Below are 21,786 nucleotides of genomic sequence, written 5' to 3'. Positions count from 1 at the left end.
CTGCTACTACCTTGCTTTTTCCTTCTGAAACACTCCAATAACATTTTTTTAAAAATCTACATTAGAAATTGTTGATGCCGAATCGTCCTAGTCTCGTGTTTTGATCCATCTCACAGTTGTTTTTTTGTTTCTTCTCCTTCCCCTAATGTCAAACCTTCAGTTTTATTCGGCTGAATGGAATCCTGGAGCGTCTGAACACATGATCCGGTTCCTTAGTAGTGGATGTGTGACCACAACAATTCAAGTGTGCAGCAAAACTGGGACCTATTGGAATGTGGTCTCAGTCTAGTTCCTGGCAGTCAAAACAAACTCTGGTAAAGTGTGTTTGTGGTGAGAATGTCATCCAAACTTGACCTGACCCAAAACGAGGTGAACTCAAGTTTTCATTAAACATATTCAAGTGTTTACAAGATACGCGCCAGAAAAAGGCAATAGAAACGCATGTTGGCCAAAACGGTCAACCTTCTTCTTGTATTGATTTTTTCTCTTTATCCACACAGATCTGACCAAGAAACAGAGAAAACATGGTTTGTAGAGAGAGATTTTTAATCCTTGGATTTTTTTCCTGTGAGAAAATGCTTCAAGTTCAGAAATCAACTGATTCGGCACAGAAGAACTTGCAGGTGTGAAAACACTCTCAGGACCAAATGTTTCCAAGTAGCTCAAGGGCAGAATTTTTCAAGAAAGGAGATTAAGCACAAAGCTTAGAAATTCTGGTTCAAATCCCTATCGCTGTTCAAAAAAAAAAAAAAAAAAAAAGCAGCTTTCCTTAACTTTGAAAAGCTTTCTCCGACACAAATGAAGCCGTTGGAAGGTTTTTGTTGGTTTTTATTGCAGTCTGACTAATGGCGAAGAACAATTTTCAAAGGAGAGTTTAGGAAGCCTGATACGCTGAGTACATGTGGTTGTATCAGCAGACAGTCACAGCATTTTACCGCCATACCTCGAAACACAGCTGCTGGCTGCTGTCTTGGTCCGTCCCTTCACGACAGCTTCATCGTGACCGGCGAGATTAACGTACGTCTTGGTCAGGCTTTATTTACGTGATTGTGAACATCGACCTCCTGCCTCCCATCAATGCACTTTGCCTGTCTTGCCTCGGAGAGTAATGGCTCACACTGCCTGCTAGCAAAAGCGCTAAGCCAGCAGACATTCACAAATCACAAACCCGTGCTGTGAGATGTTTGGAGTGACCTGATTAATTGTCGGATGTGAGCTGAGTTGTGTAAAGCGCTTGAGTCGATATAGAATTTTTTTTTTTTTTAAAGTAAAAACAACCCCGGATGTGTTTTCTGTTTTTTTTAATTCACCACAGAAAACTTCACAAAAGTATGTTTTTGGTAAACGTTTAAGGGTCATATTAGCATCTGGTACTGGTGGCTGGTCAAAACATCTGATTCAGTCATCAGAATTGGTCGATTTTATATGGGTTGAACCATTTTCTCTTGAAAACACATGCTAGATTTTGGGGGGTTGGCCTTTAGCGTTGGCATTCACTTCTGATTAACGCCAGGAAAATGCCTGTATCAGGATTCAGGAGCACACCTGGGAAATCTATACTGCGTATTTGGATTATGCGTCTAGAGTCACAGTTTTTGTATCAGGTTACTACTACGACTTGTGGCACATGGCACTTGCCATTGTGCTAGCTTGATGTGTAGCATCTTCAGACTTCAACTATTGTTCTGGTTTTTGCTGTTATTGCAAATATTCTGACAAAGCTGTTTTTACAGTTCAGCTAATTGAATATCCCTGTTACAATTCTGCATGCAGCAGCAAAATCCAACTTGCTTGTTAGAAAGACAAAAGGTGCAACTAAAGTCAAATGTTGTTTCCCTCCATTGTGGTTAAGGTGTGACACACCATGAAACTTTTGTTATGATCTCTAATAATGTGTGTATATGAAAAAGGAGCTTGTTTTTATGAAATGTTTGATGATTAATACAAGTTTGACTGTAATTTGGGAAAGTTAGACAATTTGTAACGCTTGCTAGCCGTCTACATGGTGGCATTAACCTCACACAATTATGCATGTATGGCAGCACGGTGGTGCAGTGGTCAGCACTGTTGCCTCACAGCAAGAAGGTTCTGGGTTCAAGTCCCGGCTCCATCACAGGATCTTTCTGTGTAGAGTCTCCATGTTCTCCCTGTTCCTGTGTGGGTTCTCTCTGGTACTCCAGCTTCCTCCCACAGTCCAAAGACATCAAGAGGGGACGAGGCTGATTGATACTCTAAATTGACCGTAGGTGTGACTGTGAGTGTGAATGGTTGTCTGTCTCTATGTGTTGGTCCTGTGATGGACTGGTGACCTGACCAGGGTGAACCCCGGTAGAAAATTGGTGGTTGGATGGATGGGATTATTCATGCAGCTATAAAGAAACCCAATTTATATCAGCATATCTCACGTCTAAATTGTAACATGCTGAATTTCGATTGAGGCTAAATTCCAAAAATCCGACCCGAATATATTGTGTACATGATGCTTGTCTAACTCTAAATGTTTTCATTTTATGACTGACGAGGGAACATCAGTGTACATGTAGATGCTGCCTTTGTTTTTCTGGAATTTTGAAAGGTGATTTCATTTGAGCCTTTTGTTCATGGTGTCCGTCCGCTGTGCTACCGCTCCTTTTTATCTGTTTCCATTCAGTGTGTCTGCTTCTCATCTGTGTTCATTGATGTTATCTGCTTGGCCTCAGCTAAGCTAGCTCATCTGTATCTGCGTGAGAGAGCTCAAAGGGAGGTGATGAGTGCATGTTGGACTTTTCTCAATTGGTTCTAATTACCCTGATCTCACATTTTGGCAACACTCTCTGGGGACATAAGGTGGGTTTCCATCAATCAACATATTTAATGTAAAGATTTTTTTTTAGAAGAAGTTGATGGGAACGGTGAAAATTGGGGAAAAGCGTTTTCATGTTGTTAAGATGGTTTTTGGCATTTTTTTTAGAGAGGTTAAAAATGTAGAATGGGAGACGAGAATCCCTTTTTCTAATAAACTCAACCGTAGAGAAGCTAACTTTGGAGTGACAGATATTCCACCGCCTGTGCCGTAACAGATATTCCCAAACGTTGTCTTCATTTCTGTACAGCACAGTCAGTATTTGTGATGCGTGCTTGAAGTGAGACTTCATGCAAAAGAAGTGTATTTTGCCTTCAATTACTCACAAATAGGTGTCAAAGCCTCACAAAGGCATTCTTTTTTTCTTGGGATGGATCGAATGCCCGGCCAGGGACTGGAATGGCTGCTAAGTGTCACGTACAGCGGATAAAATGACAATCACCATTTTTCTCGGTAAATACATTTCTAAAGGAGCTCTCCAAGATGAAATTTTCACCAGATGTTAATAACAACCCATGCAACCCACACATGCAAAGAAATCAGACCTTGGATGTCAATAAATGAAGTTATGTGTAATAACATGGAACGACACAAGGAAAAGGTATTGAACAGATGAAGAAATGGAGGCCCAAAAAGGCACGGAAAGCCAAGACACCAGCTGAAATCTATCAGTAATTAGAAAGCAATCCTGCCACTTGGCAGTGCAAATTAATATCAGCTGGTTCAGTTCCAACGGATGGGCTATGAAAAGGTGTGTCATTGCCAAGGTGTCACACAAGAAACGTCTCATGATAGGTGAAACCAAAACGATCTCTCAAGACCTTTGCAACCTTATTGTTGTGAAATAGACTGAAGGCACTGGTTACAGAAGGATTTCTAAACTTCTGAATGCTCCAGTGAGCACTGTTATGACCATAATAGGGTCATCATTTCACCATAACCAGGTGCTCCTCGCAAGATTTCAGTTAAAAGAATTATCAGAAAAGTTGTCCAAGATCCAAGGACCCCTAATGGAGAGCTTCAGACAGACCTGGAATTAGCAGGTACAAGTGCTTCAAAGAAAACACTAAGTAACGCACCCAGCAGCCATGGCCTGCATGTACACTCACCACGAAAAACTCCACTGCTGAAGAAAAAACATGTAGAAGCTTGTTTAAAGTTTGCAGCACAACATTTAGACAAGCCTGTGGAATAGTGGGAGGATACGTCTGGTCAGGGGAGACCAAAATTGATCTCTTGGGATGCCTTAATACACAGCATGTTTGGAGGTCAAAGGGCACTGCACCTCACCTGCAAACACCGCATCAACTGAAGTTTGGAGGTGGAACCTTGTGGTGTGGGGCTGTTTTTCAGCATATGGCACTGGCTAACCTCATATAAATGAACCAAGAGTGAGTGGAGAACTGTACCAAGACATTCTTGATAAAAATCTGCTGCCCTCTACCAGGATGATGAAGATGAAACAAGGGTGGACACTTAAGCAGGACAATGATCCCAAACGCACAGCCAAGGAAGTCCTCACTTTGTTTCAGAGAAAGACAATAAAGTTGCTAGAACAGCTCAGCCAATCACCTGACTTGAATCCAATAGAAAACTTATGAGAAGAACTAAAGGTCAGGGCTCATAGAAGAGGTCTACTGAACCTTGAAGATTTGAAGAGTGTTTGTGTGGAAGAATGGGCCAAAATCACTCCTGAGCATTGCATGCAACTAGTTTCTCCACACAGGAGGCGACTTCAAGCTGTTATTACCAACAAAGGCTTTTGTACGAAGTATTAAATTCGAGTAAGTGTGCTCAATACCTTTTCCCTGTGTCATTCCATGTGATTTCACAATTTATTCACTTCTAAGGTTTGATTTCTTTCTACGTGTGGGTTGTTACTGACATCTGGTGAAAATTTCACTTTCACTTAAGAAATATATTTACTGGGAAAAATGGTGACATGTTCAGTACATATTTTACCCACTGCATTTCTGGTTGCTAACCAGTCAGTGTGGTTTTGACGGACAGAGTGCCGATCTGCATGTAGAATATCCAGCCAGACTGGAAATCTCCTCGGGAATGGCATAGTATATCTGGTTAGTTTTCAAAATATAACACCTCATGCAGGGTAGCAATCACAAAAACAGACCTGAAGAAGGACACAGTACCAACATGTGCTCCGCGTGCAGGTGATAGAAATGCATAAATCAAGAGACAACGACCAAAACAGCAGGATCTGAGCAAGTTGACAAAGCTGGCGGGCAGATTGCAGTTGTGTGGAGGATCTACATGATCGGGGCAGGGTCTCACTTTGTGAAATGCGAGGTAAAAATGGGTGAGCCAAAACAAACAGCAAACCTAATCACACACTTCACAATCCATCACCCCGTTGAGCCTGCAGGGTTTGAGAAAGCTGACGAAGGGAATGCGGCTAAGGCTCGTAGGCAGAGCTCGGAGCCAAGCACCGCAGCCTGTCCTATCCTTCATTGGTTGTTGCATTTAACTGCTTTTGTTCCGTTCGTAAAAGATATTCAGTCACAGCTGGATATACAACAGCTCATTTTCTGTAGAATTTCAGCAGCTCACACTAACAAAAAAATCGGAAGTTGGAATCGGCCTAGAGCAGTGCGAACCGCATCTCTAGTTGATGCATCGACTTCCTGGTGACTCCAGAATGCAGATGGAACCAACAACGTGTATTTAGCTCCAAGCTAATAGAGACCGATGGCTAACAGCAGCAAAACTGTCCAAAAATGTTGGTTTACAAATGCTCAAGTACATCGTCCAGCATAGTCCACTTCTCTTTATCTACCCGTCCGCTCAGTTCCCCACAAACACTTTGGTTTGAGCTAAAACCACTCAAACCAAACTGCAACATTTAAAGTTCTGGACTACCTTGAATGAGAACCAAATCAGAGGAAATATGGGTTGTTCCAACCTTGAATACAATTTGTGGATTATAGACCGTTCGGCTTGATTTGTGCTTCTAGATTCTTGATTTTTTTTTTTTAATTTCGATTCTTGATTTGTTCCTCAAAGAAAACTCTTCACAAATCTCTTTGAGAACTACTGTGATTTATCCTACCGAAAACCATTCCAATTTCATGGGCGATAGACGGCTCCTCTTTCTCCTTCTCTGTTGCAGCCATCTGTGGCATCCTATAGCGCCATCTTCTGGGGAAATTACATATTCTGTTTTATTTACTCCAGACCAACTGATTGAAACGCACCAGAGGGGTGTACTACGAAGCGAGTTCAGCATGGCCAGGCTTTCTTTCCATAAGCTGGTTCGACAAACCCTAAACTCGCAATCAGAAATAACTGGACGACGGTGGATAGGATCTGTCTTTGCCAATTCAGACTTTGTGCTTCAGGCTCTGTGCGCGTCCCCATAAAAAGGGTGTTGAATGCGTCATGTGACTCTTTGGAAATGGATGGATCAGGTGCCGCCTACTTTTGTCAAGAAGTGACTATTATGGAGTGTCATGAACAATATCAAACAAGTACGACAGCAAAAAGCAACACAGTTGCTGCAAATAAGGGAGACAGCAGAAAATTGCCGATCATGTGAAGCCGTAAATTTCGATATTTATTTTACCACTCAATTCACTCTGTGCCTCCCACATCCAAAGCTCTTAAATGTTAAGCTTGAAGCACCAGGTTTAAACATTATACTCAAGTACATTTAGGTCTGACAGTCCCATAATAAAGGATAAGTGGGAACACTTTAGATTTTGGCCAAATCAAAGTCAAATTTATTTTATAGATTGAATGTTATCGGTGATAAATACCAATAGACTACCTGTTTTCTTTCTTTTTTTTCAAAATTTGTCTACATTAGTGCTTATGTGGCCTCAGCAGTTTGGTATAAATAAAGTATTCACTCAGCTGGGAATCTGTAGCGTTCACTGGGACGAACGTCAGGAAGAGATAGCGGATCACTCCGATTTGGAAATACTCTCTCCCTCCGAAGAGAACCTTGCACAATAATTGTGCCGAGGCCCTTCGAATTATTCAAAACTGGTGATGCCATTTTCATAAGAGCTGGTTAGTGAAATGGCAGCGCTTTTTATAGCCGATTTAAGACAAAACTCAGATCATAACCTGCTCCGGACCAGGTTAAGTTTGCCGGCATCAGTTACCATGGTGATCTAGCCAGGTTAAAATAGAGCCACCTTCGTGACATTGAAAACCCCGGCTTTCGTCTCAGCATACCTCACTGACCCACTAATCTGGTTTTGCAGTACACCCCTCTCCCTCCCTTTCATTCACATTATTAGCTTCATATTCAAATGACAATTAAATGGACACCCAACTTTTCCCAGATCAAACAGTCTGGTTTACTTGCACACATGTACAGTACACGTGTGTCCAGCAGCGCCACTGCAGCATTTCAAGACTCAGCCACTGAGTCTGGTGAAATTCTATCCGCTCCTGTGGTTTGTGTCTCCCATTAGGAGCAGACCCACTTTGCTGGCATTTACAATTGCAACTAGAGTCCCACTGGTCAAACAGAACCGCAGCATCACGCACCAGCGAGCACATCCACATGAAGTGCTCATCATAAGTCTTCCTCTTATGTCAGCGGCGTGACACAAGGTGTTGCCCTCCTCTCATTCCCAAGCAAAGATTTCCCTCAACATGGATTCCAAATAACAAAAACAATTTATTTTGAAAGCTTCAAAAATGAAAATGTACTGCTTTCAGGGTATAGCAATGCCTAAAATAGCAAACAAAAACATAACTGGGGGGGTGGGGGGTGCTCTTGATGCCACTGATTAGCGGGACGTCACACTTACATCCATAGAGACGATGGCACATGGATGTGTTGTTAGGGGCAAGAAAAAGATGTTTGGGTTTTTTTGTCAGAAATGAGGACCGACTGGTTGCTTTGACAACGTCTGACTAACTCCCCTGCCTCTGATTGGACGGAGGAGCTGCTGACAGCTCCACCGAGGTGTCTGTGTGGGAAGTGTCTCACTGCGCTGGCGAGTACCTCTGGCTAGGTGGAAGGAAGTAGGGATGCACGTCATCCGTATTGGTCTGATGGGCAGTATTTATTTTGACCCACCTTTTGCTTAAGTCCCTTAGTTAAGCAGTGGGGTAACAATGAATTAAGGACTCAAGAAAGAAACAGATTACTTTTTTAAATTAATTGTGCTTACAGTAAATGTGCTTGTCAGTGTGTACAAAATGTAAACATGTTTTTGCGCCAATAATATCAGCATACAAGCTATTATTATTATTATTGTTATTATCGTCATCAAGACCAACTTTTATTTCTGGGTGAGATGCACGTCAGTCAGCATTAACAGTCAGACAAATCAGCTCTAAGAGGAATCCAACTCCGTTTGGTGGTTAAATTCAAACTGAAGGAACCTTTGTCCTTCGAGTAGCATTCGGATGACCCTCCTAATTATACAAGTACTTTTTGAGCATGGAGGAAAACCATCACACACCACTCATGCTCTTTTAAGGGTTGCTTTATGTCAAACTTGAGTGTCCCACTTCAGCAGAATGTCTATTTTCAAATTATTCATCGGCTGATTTGTTTACTTTGTCGCACGAGTAAAGAAGATGGCAGGACTACGCGTTTAACAACCACAGGACAGCAGATGAAGCTTTGATCTGCAGCGTGGCGGCCTGTGTGTGTGTGTGTGTGTGTGTGTGTGCGTGATGTACAACAGATGTGTGGGGAAAATAGCACAAGCTCCACCCACCAGGAAGCTCCCATTAAAGGATTTTTTTTAGCAAACAAGTGATATTTTTAGCTTGCAAGCTTTTTCTCAGACTTTCGGAGGGGTCCACGTGCTTTCCTCTGATATGATTGCTGCAGTCTTATGAGACCAAAAATTGCACACACACACACACACACACACACACCCGACCACTAATTCAGTTTCATATATTTTGTGTTATTTAGACCAAAGCTTATCTTTGCTTCCAGCTTCGTGTCAGGTAGATTTGCAAAAGATCCAGATATGTAACCTCGCATGTGTATTTGCACATGTAAACCACAATGTGGTAACACAATTACAAACACCCTGATACTTTTTCCACACCGCAAATGAATTAATTCAAATTTAGAAATCATTTTAACTGTTAAGAAAGCACTCCTCTAATCTAGTTTTCATGCATTTCTTATGTCAGTAGCAAGCATATTTGTTTTTATCCTCTCCAAAATTAAATGAAATACTAATGTTTTAATTTTGTAATTAATCCTGAGTGATCACGTATTACTGTAAATTTCAGCTCCAAAAAAAAAAAAAAAAAAAAATCCTGTTGTCTTATTTGAATAAACAGAGTAGATTCCTGGGTTCACAATGAGCACTTGAACGCACCAGGAAATTGCTTGTGAACAGTTGTGCGCGGCATGTTGCAGAAGCACGTTACATCCAGCCTTTAATTGGAAAAATCAGGACGACATATCTGAAGTTCAGGTGGTGCGATACATTCGGCAGGGAAGGAGAGTTTCAGGACAGCAGGATCAGAAGTAGCAGGTGTGTTGATCTGACACCTTTCAGAAAGTTCTTCTTGTTTGTTTTTTTTTTCATGAATCCATTTCCCTTAAACTTTTCACACATCAAGTTGAAATTGATGAAGGAACGTGTCAGTTTTTGCAACCGTCACCGTTCAATTCCAGCTCATCATCAGTGTCTGCACAGTTGGCAGCATTTCTAGAAACGCAGGTGTTGGCTCGTGTTTCCAGGCAGCGTGCGAACAGAAGCTGCTGACTGTGCAGTGCATCCAGATATGAGACTGTCATAATCGTGCTGTAGTCAGAGGGAGACATGCAGCCCTGCGTTTAGCCTGCAGATCAGATCTATTATTTAAATCTGCTCATATTCTGATATGAAACACAGGGTTGATTCCAGGAATAGAAATGTGTTTAGCTGACCTTTGACAGACAAGGGAAATGCCAGAGAGCTCTAAGACACTGTGACAATAGAATATCAAAATCCTTATCAGTATTTTAAGGGAATCTGACAGGATCGATATGTGTGTGGTTGAAGAGGCAGACAGCTTAGCTCAGTAAAATTACCTGGAATCATGGGAAGTGGTTGAAATGGCTGTGTCCTAAGTGTAGAAAATCCACCCAATAATAATATGGAGTATGAATACATTGATAGAATTTGACTCCAGGAAGCTATTACATTCAGCCAAGACATAATGCATGTACATGTTCATGCTTGAACAATTCTTTGTGTGGATATCTTGATCTGTTAGATCAAAAATAGAATTTAAATAAGAGGCAGGGCACAGAGGTTTGTGGAGTTTGTATGTTCTCCCTGTGCCTGCGTCGGTTCTCTCCACGTATTTCCTCCCACAGTCCAAGTTAGGTTAATCGGCGACTCTAAATTGACTGTAGGTGTGACTGTGAGTGTGAATGGCTGTCTGTCTCTATGTGCTGGCCCTGCCATGGACTGGTCAGACTGCTGAGATAGGCTCCAGCCCCTCCCCCCCCCCCCTCAAATGGGAACATGGAGGAGCTGGGAACATGAGGGAGGAAAAGTAGAGCATGAAGCAAAGATATCCACAGAGACTAAAAGTGATCCAACAAGAGACAATGGCAAACACCAGAGGTTAAAAACACTGGGGGAACAAGACACAGGTGAGACACGTGAGGTAATCACGGGAGGGAACACAGGGCACCAAGGCTGCGTCCGAATTGCCAAGTAGGTTGGATCGTAGGTCTCAGAGTAGGTCGTAGGCTGTCCGAAACCACAACTGGCGCAAATAGCGACCTACTTTGCAACCTAAATTCCAGCATAAACACGCCCACATTGTAGGTCGGTTCAGGTGCATCCTACGGAGCAACCTATGGCCCACAATGCACCATGGACTTCTTCTTCGTCCCCTAAAAACTTGTGGACCCACAAGCCAAGTTTGCGCCACCAACAGTCTCCCATTCTTATGCAACACCAACATTTATAGTCATTGTTGATGACTCACAGGTGCATTAATGTGCTTAATAATAAAGAATGAGTGAAAGGTGCGTTCAGAGTGGAGTGCAGTACAACAGCCAGGCCAGCAGGTGGGGGCTTTCGTTGGTGCTGTCTACCTATTTGTGGTACCTGTGCTCTGCCAGCAGAGGTCGTGCTTCACCACCAATCTTCTAGGGTGTCCGAATGGTGCCGCCGTGTTCAGGTTGTAGGAGTAGGCTGTAGCGGTAGGTCGTAGCAGTAGGACGTAGGTTGCCACTTGGCAATTCGGATGCAGCCTCACTACAAAATAAAACAGGAACAAGACAAGGATCATGACAGAGGGAGGAGCCATGGCTAACTTGGGATGGGGAGGTAAGAAGGCAGAAAGAGGCAGGAAGACTGTTGCTGCGAGACAGGTGGTCTTTTAATGCGTCAGCCAAGTTATGCAATTAATTATGTAGTTTTCACAGGTAGATCAATTTGCATAATTATGAATCAGCAAGGATGATAAGACTTCAGCTAGCACATCAAAACTCTACGTTTAGCATCACACAGTAACTGGAAGTGAAGTCACACACTTACTGCAACACGTCTGGAAGGAACAAGGTGAAGCTATGCCTTAAATACAAAAGAAAAAAATTCCATTTTACCTGACATTGTAATAAAATCTGAAATTATATGCTCAGTAGACAGGAAGATAAACTCTTGGTCGCATCTTTATGTTTTTGTTGTATTTATTGCACTAAAAAAAGGACAATAATGAGGCTTATAGGAAATGTGTGCTAACTTGTGTTGAATAACATGCATGCTAAATAGCGCACGATTAGCATCAAGAAATACCCCAGACACCTTTGTGAGGGTACCTAACACATATGTACTGTGTGCAAAGCAGGAGCCAACTAACCTTTTGACAGTAAACATTCAACAAAGGACAAAATGAGGAGCAGAAAAGGCTTTGAAGGGCACCAAAAAACAAAAATCTATTATTAGGATTTTTTTTTATATGGTGCAGAAGACATACTTGGCACACTTTCTACACGTGTGCGCTATCTTCCACTTCCTGAGTGGTGATGCTGGTGCTGATGCTCCTGGTGGGTCAGTGTTTGGATGAGCCCAGCTGGGAGGCATAGAAAGCCCCAGACATACTGCACGTTGACAGATAATTGGATAATTTATCCACTCACGTTGTAACACTTACCAGTAGGCCACCATCTTACTAAAATAGAGCAGTGCAGTGTTCGAGTGACATTGATGAACTGTCTGATGGCATTTGTGTCCTGTAAAGATGTGAATAGACTGTGCTGCGTCACTCTTGCTCCTCGTAGCTCAAACACACAGGGACGGCCTCAGTAATTAGCACTTATCATGACCTGGTGTGAAGCTGTCAGTATCCTAACACCATGCTGGGCATGCACACACACACACACACACACACACACACACACACACACACACACACACACACACACACACACACACACACTCCTTCGCCCGTAACCTTCAAATAGCCCTTTAAAGTTAAAGTTGCCTTTACTTTGTGAACTAACTCTTGACAGTCAAAGGCGCGCACATCCCAACTGTATCTTTGTGAGGACTGTCATTTACATAATGCCTTCCCTAGCCCCTTACCCTAACCTTAACCATCAAAATTAAATGTGTGTCCCTAAAAACTAACCAGAACCTAACATCAACCCTGACCCTGAAACCCAAGTCTTGACCTTCAAACAGCCCTTAATATTTCCAGTAATGTACAGGCTCCAGTCCCCGCGACCCTGAACAGGATGAGGTAGAAAATTGATGGATAGATGGATGTTTAAAAACAGTGGTCTAAAGCTTAATCTGAGGCTTTTTCTAATAAATGGCCATTTTTGAGTACGGATTCAGATCATTTTGGTTGTTTTGGTGGTTGTACAGATGCAGATGCAGATGCAAATTATGGTGTACTTGATCATCTCTATAGACACAGGAAGAATGAAGAAAAACTTGATTTTGTTGACATATTAGAGTAAACCGAGAATAGAATTTCCTGTTTCTCTTTATCATTTTCATCCATCCGTCCATTTTTTACCACTTATTCCTGTTAAGGGTTGCGGGGGCAGTCTTCAGGCAAGAGGGGGGGTTCACCCTGGACAGGTCACCAGTACATCACAGGACCAACACATAGAGACAGACAACCATTCACACTCACAGTCACACCTACGGTCAATTTAGAGTATCAATCAGCCTCGTCCCCTCTTGATGTCTTTGGACTGTGGGAGGAAGCTGGAGAACCAGAGAGAACCCACACAGGAACAGGGAGAACATGGAGACTCCACACAGAAAGATCCCGTGCTGGACTCGAACCCGGAACCTTCTTGCTGTGAGGCAACATTGCTAACCACTGCACCACCGTGCCGCCCTCTTTATAATTTGATAAATCTCAAATTACTGACATAAAATTCCATCCTCATGTTTTGGGGAAGGCTGCACAGTGGTGCAGTGGTCAGCACTGTGGCCTCACAGCAAGAAGGTTCTGGGTTCGAGTCCCGGCTCCAGCACAGGATCTTTCTGTGTGAGTCTCCATGTTCTCCCTGTGCCTGTGTGGGTTCTCTCTGGTTCTCCAGCTTCCTCCCACAGTCCAAAGACATCAAGAGGGGACGAGGCTGATTGATACTCTAAATTGACTGTAGGTGTGAATGTGAGTGTGAATGGTTGTCTGTCTCTATGTGTTGGCCCTGCGATGGACTGGTGACCTGTCCAGGGTGAACCCTGCCTCTCGCCCGTTGACGCTGGGATAGGCTCCAGCCCCCCCAAGACCCTTACTTGTAAGGAATAAGCGGATGATGGATGGATGGATGTTTTGGGGACTAAAGTATTCATAAATGAGGTAATAAATCATGAGTTTCTATTATTATTTCCCGGTCATACCTCGGTGGTTATTTTGGTAAAGGTCACACAAAAGTAGTGCAGTTAGTCACTTATTACTCTACACAGAAAGAGTACTGTAAAGTTGCTTTTTACTTTCAAATTAAAGTAACTAGTAATTTTTGATACGTCTCATTTTAGAAGTAACTCCTCAGGCTGCTTCGCAGCCCCTTACCTTATCTTAAACCAAAACTAAATGCCTAACCCTGACCCAAAAACTAACCAGAACCTAAGTATAAACATGATCATAAGTCCAAGTCTTAACCTTCAAGCCCTTTGAAGTTGTGAGGACTGACCAAAAATACAGTTGTTGAAAGTCTTGTTGCAGTCCTCACGATGGAGCAAGTACAAGTACCCACAGTAACAGCAGTGACTCAGAGTGGTAGACCCCGGGGATGCCCAACAATACTCTGATTGCCTGTTTCTTCATGATGACCCCAGTGCAGCTGTTGTGAGTCACACTTTCCAGTACACACACACACACACACACACACACACACACACACACACACACACACACACACACACTTCCTCCCTGTCTGACATCCGAGGTGCAAGTCGTGAGTTGCATGCAGACTACTCTGTCCTACAGAATAGCTCTTTTGGTCTCCTGGGCCGGGCTGAGACACACCAACGCTCCAGAATATTTGCTTGAGATATCCAGAGCGATGAGTCAAGGTCACATGATCCTGGAGTCACTGCAGCGTCTCCTCTGCTGCAGACACAACAAAGGCTTTTTGTGGGATGAAAGAATCCTCTTCAGTCATCTTGTTGATGTTACTTCTCTTTTGTTTCCATGACATCTTCAGTCCAAGATGGTGGCAGAGCTGCTGTACCGCCATCTAGTGGTGGTTGTTAAAAATGCTGAAGACTTTCATCTTCTTGACTGTCTTTGCTGTCCATCTACTGTCAAACTGGTGACCCCCTCTTCATCTGCTCAGTCTTCATCAGATTCCGACTATCCCTGACACACACACCCACCTCCTTGTCCTCTCATCTCATTGGTCATCCTCTCTCTCTCTCCCCCCCCTCACCACTCCTGTCACCCTCTCTTTTCTCTACCTGCTCTGAGGTTCCATCCAGAGAAATGTGTGTGTGCGCACGCACGCGCGAGTGTGTGTGACAGAGAGAAAGAGACTGGAGATGTTGGGATGTTGTTATGTAACAGTCCTAACCTAATAAATCCTTCATGATGTGCTGTGATGTGGTTAAATCTGTTGCGACAGTAGCCAGAGCTGCTGGAGCACATGCTGCCGCCCCGCTGCCTCAGTGTCGCACTGTGGAGCATAAAACTGTCAATTCATCAGTCATGAAAGAAATTCAAGTAATACTTTATTTGACTAGACATTATATAAGATAACCGTTTAACTCACTGGTTGAAATGCATGGCTTTGTGTTTTCTTGCCTCTTAATCACATTTAAATTTCATGTAGAAAAATGTTTTCATGATGCATTCTTTTACATAAGTGACAAGTTAGCTAGTAACAACAAAATTCTAAGTCGGTCATGAAATGTAGTTATTTCAATCAGTGATGGGTTGGATATGTTGTTTGCAATGGCTTATGGGTAGAATAGTTCTCGGCCTCTTGAGATGATTCTGTACGCAGTCTTGTATCGTTAATGTTTTTACTGTTTTTCTCTTCAAGCTTTTTGTGCCAAATCAAATCTTTCGCTGTCATCTGCTCACTGGTTGCTTCCTGTTGGGAACGGAGGAGGTTTATGACGAGACCGGACTTCAGATTTGATCGTAGCTTTAGCTCACATTGAGAAATTATGACATTGTGCGTGAAAATGATCACACACTTATTTCCTGTCCCCCGAACTCTGTGCTAGATGTCGCACTTGTTATCGTTACACCTCAACAAATGGGACTGAAACGTCTCTACAGATGCCAGATACCTTGCTGGAAGTAGACTTACACACATAAACACAAACTTGTCACGCAAGAGTCCACTAACTTGTGTGTGTGTGTGTGGTAAATTATTTACCATTCGCCTCATTTCACCTCTTAGTGCTTTTTCAGTCTCAGGTACTATTTTTACTGTACTCCCTGAGTAGCAGGAACAAAACCCTTCAGTGCATCAGCCGACAATCACTGACGTAGGGGGGTGTTTGACGGCGGCACTGACCGATGCTAGAAACTAGCCATGCTAGCGAGGCCTCACCTGTCTGTGTGTGACCGAACGTTCATTGCTGATCGTCCGTGGTTGGATTAAGTTGGCGAATCATTAGGTTTGCATGTCCTTGTCGTGGCTAAACATGAGACGTTGGATACTTTACCCCCAGTTTCTACGTACGTGTGTGACAGGTGTCCATAAACCCGTAAACATACAGATGACGCCTCCTAGTGTCCACACCGAGGAAATGTGTTTCTTTAAGGGTGGCTAGAGACTAGCTGTTTCCTGTCAAATTGATACACATCATTGTATTACATATTATATTGATAAAAATGATGATTATATGTCATATCAAGTTGATAAACTGATGAATATGTAATCATATTTAAACAGAATGACATTTCTCAGATTCCAAATATGATAACCGTGGTTTTCTTTTTGAATATACAAACTAGCCTGTTAGCTAAGTTAGCTCAGTGTCATACGGGCTCTCTGAAATCCACTGCAAAAGTTTTGATTAGACTCGAAGCAGATTACAGACAGAACGGGAACAGATTTAAGGGTCGGTAATGATAAAAGTATTAGTATGAGTTTTGGCCCAAGAATGTGTATTATATCAGAACAAATACAGGAATGCAGTTTTAACAAGCGGCAGCCAATGACAAATTCCATCGCTCAGGTAATCCACTTCATACCCGTCTACAGTGCTTGGCCCTCCGGATCCAGCTCAGACACACTGACTTGAACCACTTGAAGCCACTAATACTGCCAACCATTCACCATAGAGCTGACAGGAGAAAGAAAGTGCTGGGTTTCGTTTGTTTTTGTTTTGACAGATTTTTTTTCAGGACGTGAAGTGTTGTGATGACTAGTGGGACAGAATCAGGTCATATGATGTCTGTCCCATCACACACATACACACGTCAGATCCCTTTTCTCACTTCTGGCTCTCACACCTGCCTGTGATGAGACAGATGAGTGAGGACGGCTCTGTTCTCCCTCTGATTGGCTGCTGACCCCTGATGTCCTCTGTCTCTGCAAGTGTCAACTTGACTCAGCATACCGAGGACAGCACAGAGCCAGTCAGCAAAACCCAACTGAGCGTGTGTGTGTGTGTGTGTGTGTGTGTGTGTGTGTGTGTGTGTGTGTGTGTGTGTCCTCAAAATGCTTAGTCTTGTTAAGTGGTAATTGCTCTCTGTCACTCCTGGTTTGTCTTTATCCAGGTTCTCTCCACTGAGCTGAAGAACAGGAAGAGAACGTGAGAACAGAGGAGACTAAAGGTTATGTGAGGCGTCTGGCCCCATGTCTGCCCCCACGCCAGCCAATCGGAGGTCAGCGTCAGGCTCCCGCCGGTAGGTTGCTGACGAGAAGTCATCCTCTTCCTCTTTAATCTACAACTATTAATAGGTGAGATATGCGTCTGTAGTTTACATGAATATAGACGCCATCTTGTCAGGAGGAAGCCTGAAGTCATGTTTACAGCAACACAAGGAAAATTTTCAGCAAGCTTGGATCATTTGTGCGTATTTTCTCCTCTTAAATTATCTATGAGTAATAATCTATGAGTATTCTCTTTGGGGAAAGAGAAGCTGAATACTGCTGCTGCTGTTGTACTACTACTGTTTATGTACATTTCAAGAATCTGGGTGTTTAGACCTCTCAACTGTGGTCTTTTCTTTCTTGAACATTATACAAGCCTTGCCCTGCTTTCCCTTCGATATCCCTGTAGAACTTAAACACGAGACACGCTTTAATACAGTTTTGAACTCACAGTTCCCACTGTCAGCACCAAAATTATCCTTCAATCTACAACTAGCCTGTCCTCCATCGTCTGACTCAACCGGATGTCAGAGTCTTTGGACGAGCTTCACTCTGATTTGCTTTTAAAACACCAACTTCAACTTCTTTTCTCCAAAAATTAATGTTTTCAACTTTGCTTAAACATGCAAAGATGTGAAAATGTGTTATTCCCCCTTTTAATTTTGCACATTTACATTGTCTACGTGTATCTTTGACTATGCCCGGGTTTCAACTCTCTCCCTGCATTTGACAAGATTATTCGTCATTCGTGAGACAACACATCCTCGCTATTGCCTTTTTCAAGTCATTGCCGTTATCGCTGTCATGCAGTAGTGCTACTGCACACCTTGTGTGAAAAGCACTGCACGTTCAGGTCTAAAAACAAGTGAAGAAGAAACTGTTGAATCTGGAAGACACAGCAGATAGTTGGAGAGGTTGGATCTCCAGGAGGTCAGTGGTGCTGCACCAAGCCGACTTAGCAGCACTGTAGTCGGGCAGAGCAGGAGGAGGAAGGGGCTGGTTGTCTGTCTGAGAAACTAACCTTCAGTCATGAGCACAACTTGGTCTTTGGTTGTCTTTTTATCACAACTATCCAGAGTGATTCAGCAGGGGTTGACACAAGTCAGCCCATGTAGGTGGATCAGTCACGGCGTTATGGGTGTTAACGCTTCAACCTTCAATGTCCTTTCAGCAGCTTCTCTCTGTAGTCGTGCAGCTATGTATGTTGTTGTGTTACTCTGACGCGACCTTTTTAACGTTGAACAAAATTGTGTGTAAACCTTCTATTGACTCAGATCAGTGTCTCCACTTATACTTTTACAAAGGTTTTTTTAAGTTGTAATTAATCGTGAATAAACCATTTACTAATGCCTTTCAAGCGATCTTGTAGAGATTCATCGTAAATTGCCATGCTTTGAAAAAAATCTGTTGTTTGTCCTTCCAAAACAGGAGCCTTTCTGTGTCATTCAGATTTGTGGTTCATCCGATTGCCTGATCGCATGACCCCTGACCAAAGGTCGCTGTAATCCACATCTCACCAAACATTAAATTGCGACTCCTTGGAGATCAGGCGACTCAGTCAGACAGGTGACAAAAGTCAGTCTGAACTGCAGGCTACGTCATCTAAACATCTTATTATGTTTTTTTTATGGTAGTAAACTATTTACAGATAGCTTAATGTGTCACTATACTGGATGTATTTTTATTAATACTGTTATAACTCCTTTTATGATTTGTGGATTTACAACAGTTATTCTGAACGAAAGTAGTTTTAGCTATAATTATATACCCATAAATGGCCTGGTTTTCAGGAGGGATCCTGTAGCGTATGAACTGCAAGAAGAAGGAGCTTTCTGCACACACTGACCAGAGATCAGCCAGCTTCTTTTTATTGATGATGTCTTCTCCTGCAGGTAGAATGGATGAACCTTTTCAAATTTGACCTGTTGAGATTTTGGTGGAACTCGTGATCACTGCAACCTGAAAATTCCTTTCCTTTTCCACTTGGATCAAAACTTTACTAATTATCATGCAGTAGTATGGGCAGCATGGCTCGGAGGTAGAGTGGCCGTCTAGGAACCGAAGGGTCTCTGGTTCGATCCTCACTTCCCCTGGTGATCAAGTCAGAGTGTCCTTGAGTAAGATACTGAACCCCTAATTGCTCCCAATGGCCCCGCAACGGACTGGGGACCTGTCCAGGGTGAACCCCACCTCTCCAGCCCCCCCCCCCCCCGAATCTTAACGGATAAGCGGTATAGAAAATGGATAGATGTATATGCAGTATTATTATTATAGTAATATTGTTAATTGTGTGTATTGATTTGCTTCTGTGTTAAATTGTCTGTGTACATATTGTCACCAAGCTGTTGCAACAATCCCTGTATCCCTCACTGACAATTTGTGTGATTACCGTAGTTGTATTGTCATGGTAACATAGCAACAGACGGTGTGTAGCTTTGCTGTCCTCCTCTTTTATCATCTCTTCTCTTCAGATTCAACCCTTTGAAGGCGCTGCAGCCCAAACGCCGCTTACAGCAAATACTGGCGTCCTCACCCCTCCCGGTGCCCAAGTCGGCGTCAGGGTCGGGGACGGCTGCCGCGCCAGCAGCCACAGCGGCAGTGGCCATTCCGGTGCCCGCGCCCCCTGCGTGAGACTTACTTCAGTTCCAGTATAAGAGAGCATGCTCTGTAGCTGTAGCTGTAGCTCCGGCATGTACTGTAGCCTCTGAAACAAGAGGAGCAATCACCACAAACTGTGGAATCAGGGATTTCCCTTCATTCTCCTGCAATGAGCTCTTGAAGTTCAGGGGGGAAAAATTGATTAATTTCCTATGTGATTCTTAATTAATTCACATATTCACAAAAACACACCGAGATTTAAATTGAATCTTGAGAATCCAAGTCTGGTTTTATCGAAAATAGGCCATCAATTCATGACAACCCCCTGTTGGGTCATGATTCCACAAACCGCTCTGGAGGCCTGCTGGCTGTGTTGTCACCACCTAGAAGACAGAAAATGAAGGAAACCCTGACACACACTGTAGGAGCACTTAGTCCACTGGAACATCTGTTGCACCATCTAATGTTTAGCGGCTATATACACAGTCGAAGTAATGCCATCGTTACGCCGTGGAAGAAAATCGTGATCGCTGGTGATCACCGATGAATACTGGCTCATGACTACCAACACCACTGGGGTGGTGAGTTGGTGACACGCTGGCATTGCCTGAAACCACAAAGTGCCGCCTGGTTTATGAAAAATCATTTCATCGTCTTAAACAAAGTCTCATATCCTACTACACCATCTGCACAGGCCGTCACCAAGCCAGCACCCATAGGTTCCCACCCACCCCTCCTGATTGATGGGACACTGTTCCACCTTTCTCACTGTTGGTGTCTTCTTCAGCTGCTACACGTCGCTGCATCTCTGTGCTCGCTTAATGTCTTGGCTGTCATCACATGTTGATCAACTCACTGGATCACACAAGACATGTTTACTCAGCACATCTCAAACCTGTTGGCGTACACGGACATCTACAAGTAACATGAACAGTGTTATCAGTAAATAGAGAGAAATATAAACACTTGAATTACTGCTCACTGTAACTTCTTCCTTCGATTAAGTTATTTTGAAGCCACAATATATACCTTGTTCCCTCAAGTTAGTTATTTTGAGAGCAGAATATAGAACTTGTTCTCTGATTTAGTTATTTTTGGCCATAAGTTGTAATGTTGTAATGTAACAGCATGACATAATTCCTGTGTGGCGTTATGTGTGTAGATATATATATATGTATATATGTATATGTATATATATATATATATGTGTGTGTATATATGTGTATATATGTATATATATGTATGTATATATATATATATATATGTATATATGTAAAGAGAGAGAGAGAGAATAGAATAGAATAGAATGCCTTCATTTTCATTGTATGATCAGATACAACGAAATATACTTGTCACTATAACTTGTGTCCCGGATTTAGTTATTTTGAAACCATGAGATAGAACTTGTTTCCTTGATTTAGTTGTTTGAAAACGCCAGGTATAATTTTTTCCCCCTATTTGGTTGTTTTAGGCTTAGGAGCTCTATGTGTAACAGCATGACAGAATTCATATGCGTCATTACTTGTTTATAGAGAGAAATATAGATATTTGTCACGATAAGTTCTTCCTTTTGATTTAGTTATTTTTAGGCCACTAGATATATTTTGTTTCCTTAATGTGATCCATTTGTGGCCACGAGATACAGCTTGTTCAAAACTATAAATCAACAGTAAGTTATACCTCAAAGCCTCAAACTAATCAAAATGAGGAAATGGGCTTCATAGTTGATCTTATTGAAGTCAAACAGGAAGTGCTCTCCTAATTCTCCCCTACCAGTATTAGGGAGTTGTGCTTAGCTTGAAGGTGTGTCTTCAAATTTGAAAAAGTGATTAAATAATTGTTTACAGAGTAATTATCTCTGCTGGGTGGACGGCTCTGCTGTGAAAAATAGTCGGACTGTTTTGATTTTAGAGTGGCGGTGAGGAGTTATCATGTCCTGTGTGAGAAAACCTCATTGCTGCTCTGACTGGCCCCGCTTCTCCCCGCCTCCCACTGCAGAGGCCAGTGATTGGGCAGTCAGGTCTTTTTAATGTAACACAATATGTACTGTATCTTGCCAATTTATTAGGTACACCTAAGTACAACTGATGTGGTTCAA

At 42.7% G+C, this 21,786-nt stretch overlaps 1 protein-coding gene across 3 annotated transcripts in view; it reads left to right on the top strand.

Moving 5' to 3' along the window:
- The window catches only part of snphb (syntaphilin b), a 31,841-nt gene that overhangs the window by 2,146 nt on the left and 7,909 nt on the right, over positions 1-21,786 (top strand). For 2 of the 3 annotated variants that reach the window (XM_086214011.1, XM_086214010.1), the window contains exon 2: positions 16,994-17,122. In XM_086214011.1, coding sequence (XP_086070137.1) covers positions 17,073-17,122 — 50 coding nt within the window. In that variant the 5' untranslated portion in view covers positions 16,994-17,072. Of the gene's footprint in view, positions 1-16,993; positions 17,123-19,561; positions 19,718-21,786 lie in introns of all 3 variants that reach the window. The other variant, XM_086214009.1, reaches the window with a different exon arrangement.

Source organism: Aulostomus chinensis, chromosome 9 (assembly GCF_037954235.1).
Source record: "Aulostomus chinensis isolate RoL2024-O1b breed Wild chromosome 9, RoL_Achi_v1.0, whole genome shotgun sequence".
NCBI classification, from domain to species: Eukaryota; Metazoa; Chordata; class Actinopteri; order Syngnathiformes; family Aulostomidae; genus Aulostomus; species Aulostomus chinensis.
Note: the sequence above shows the minus strand (reverse complement) of the source record. Positions and strands in the feature narration are given on the sequence as shown.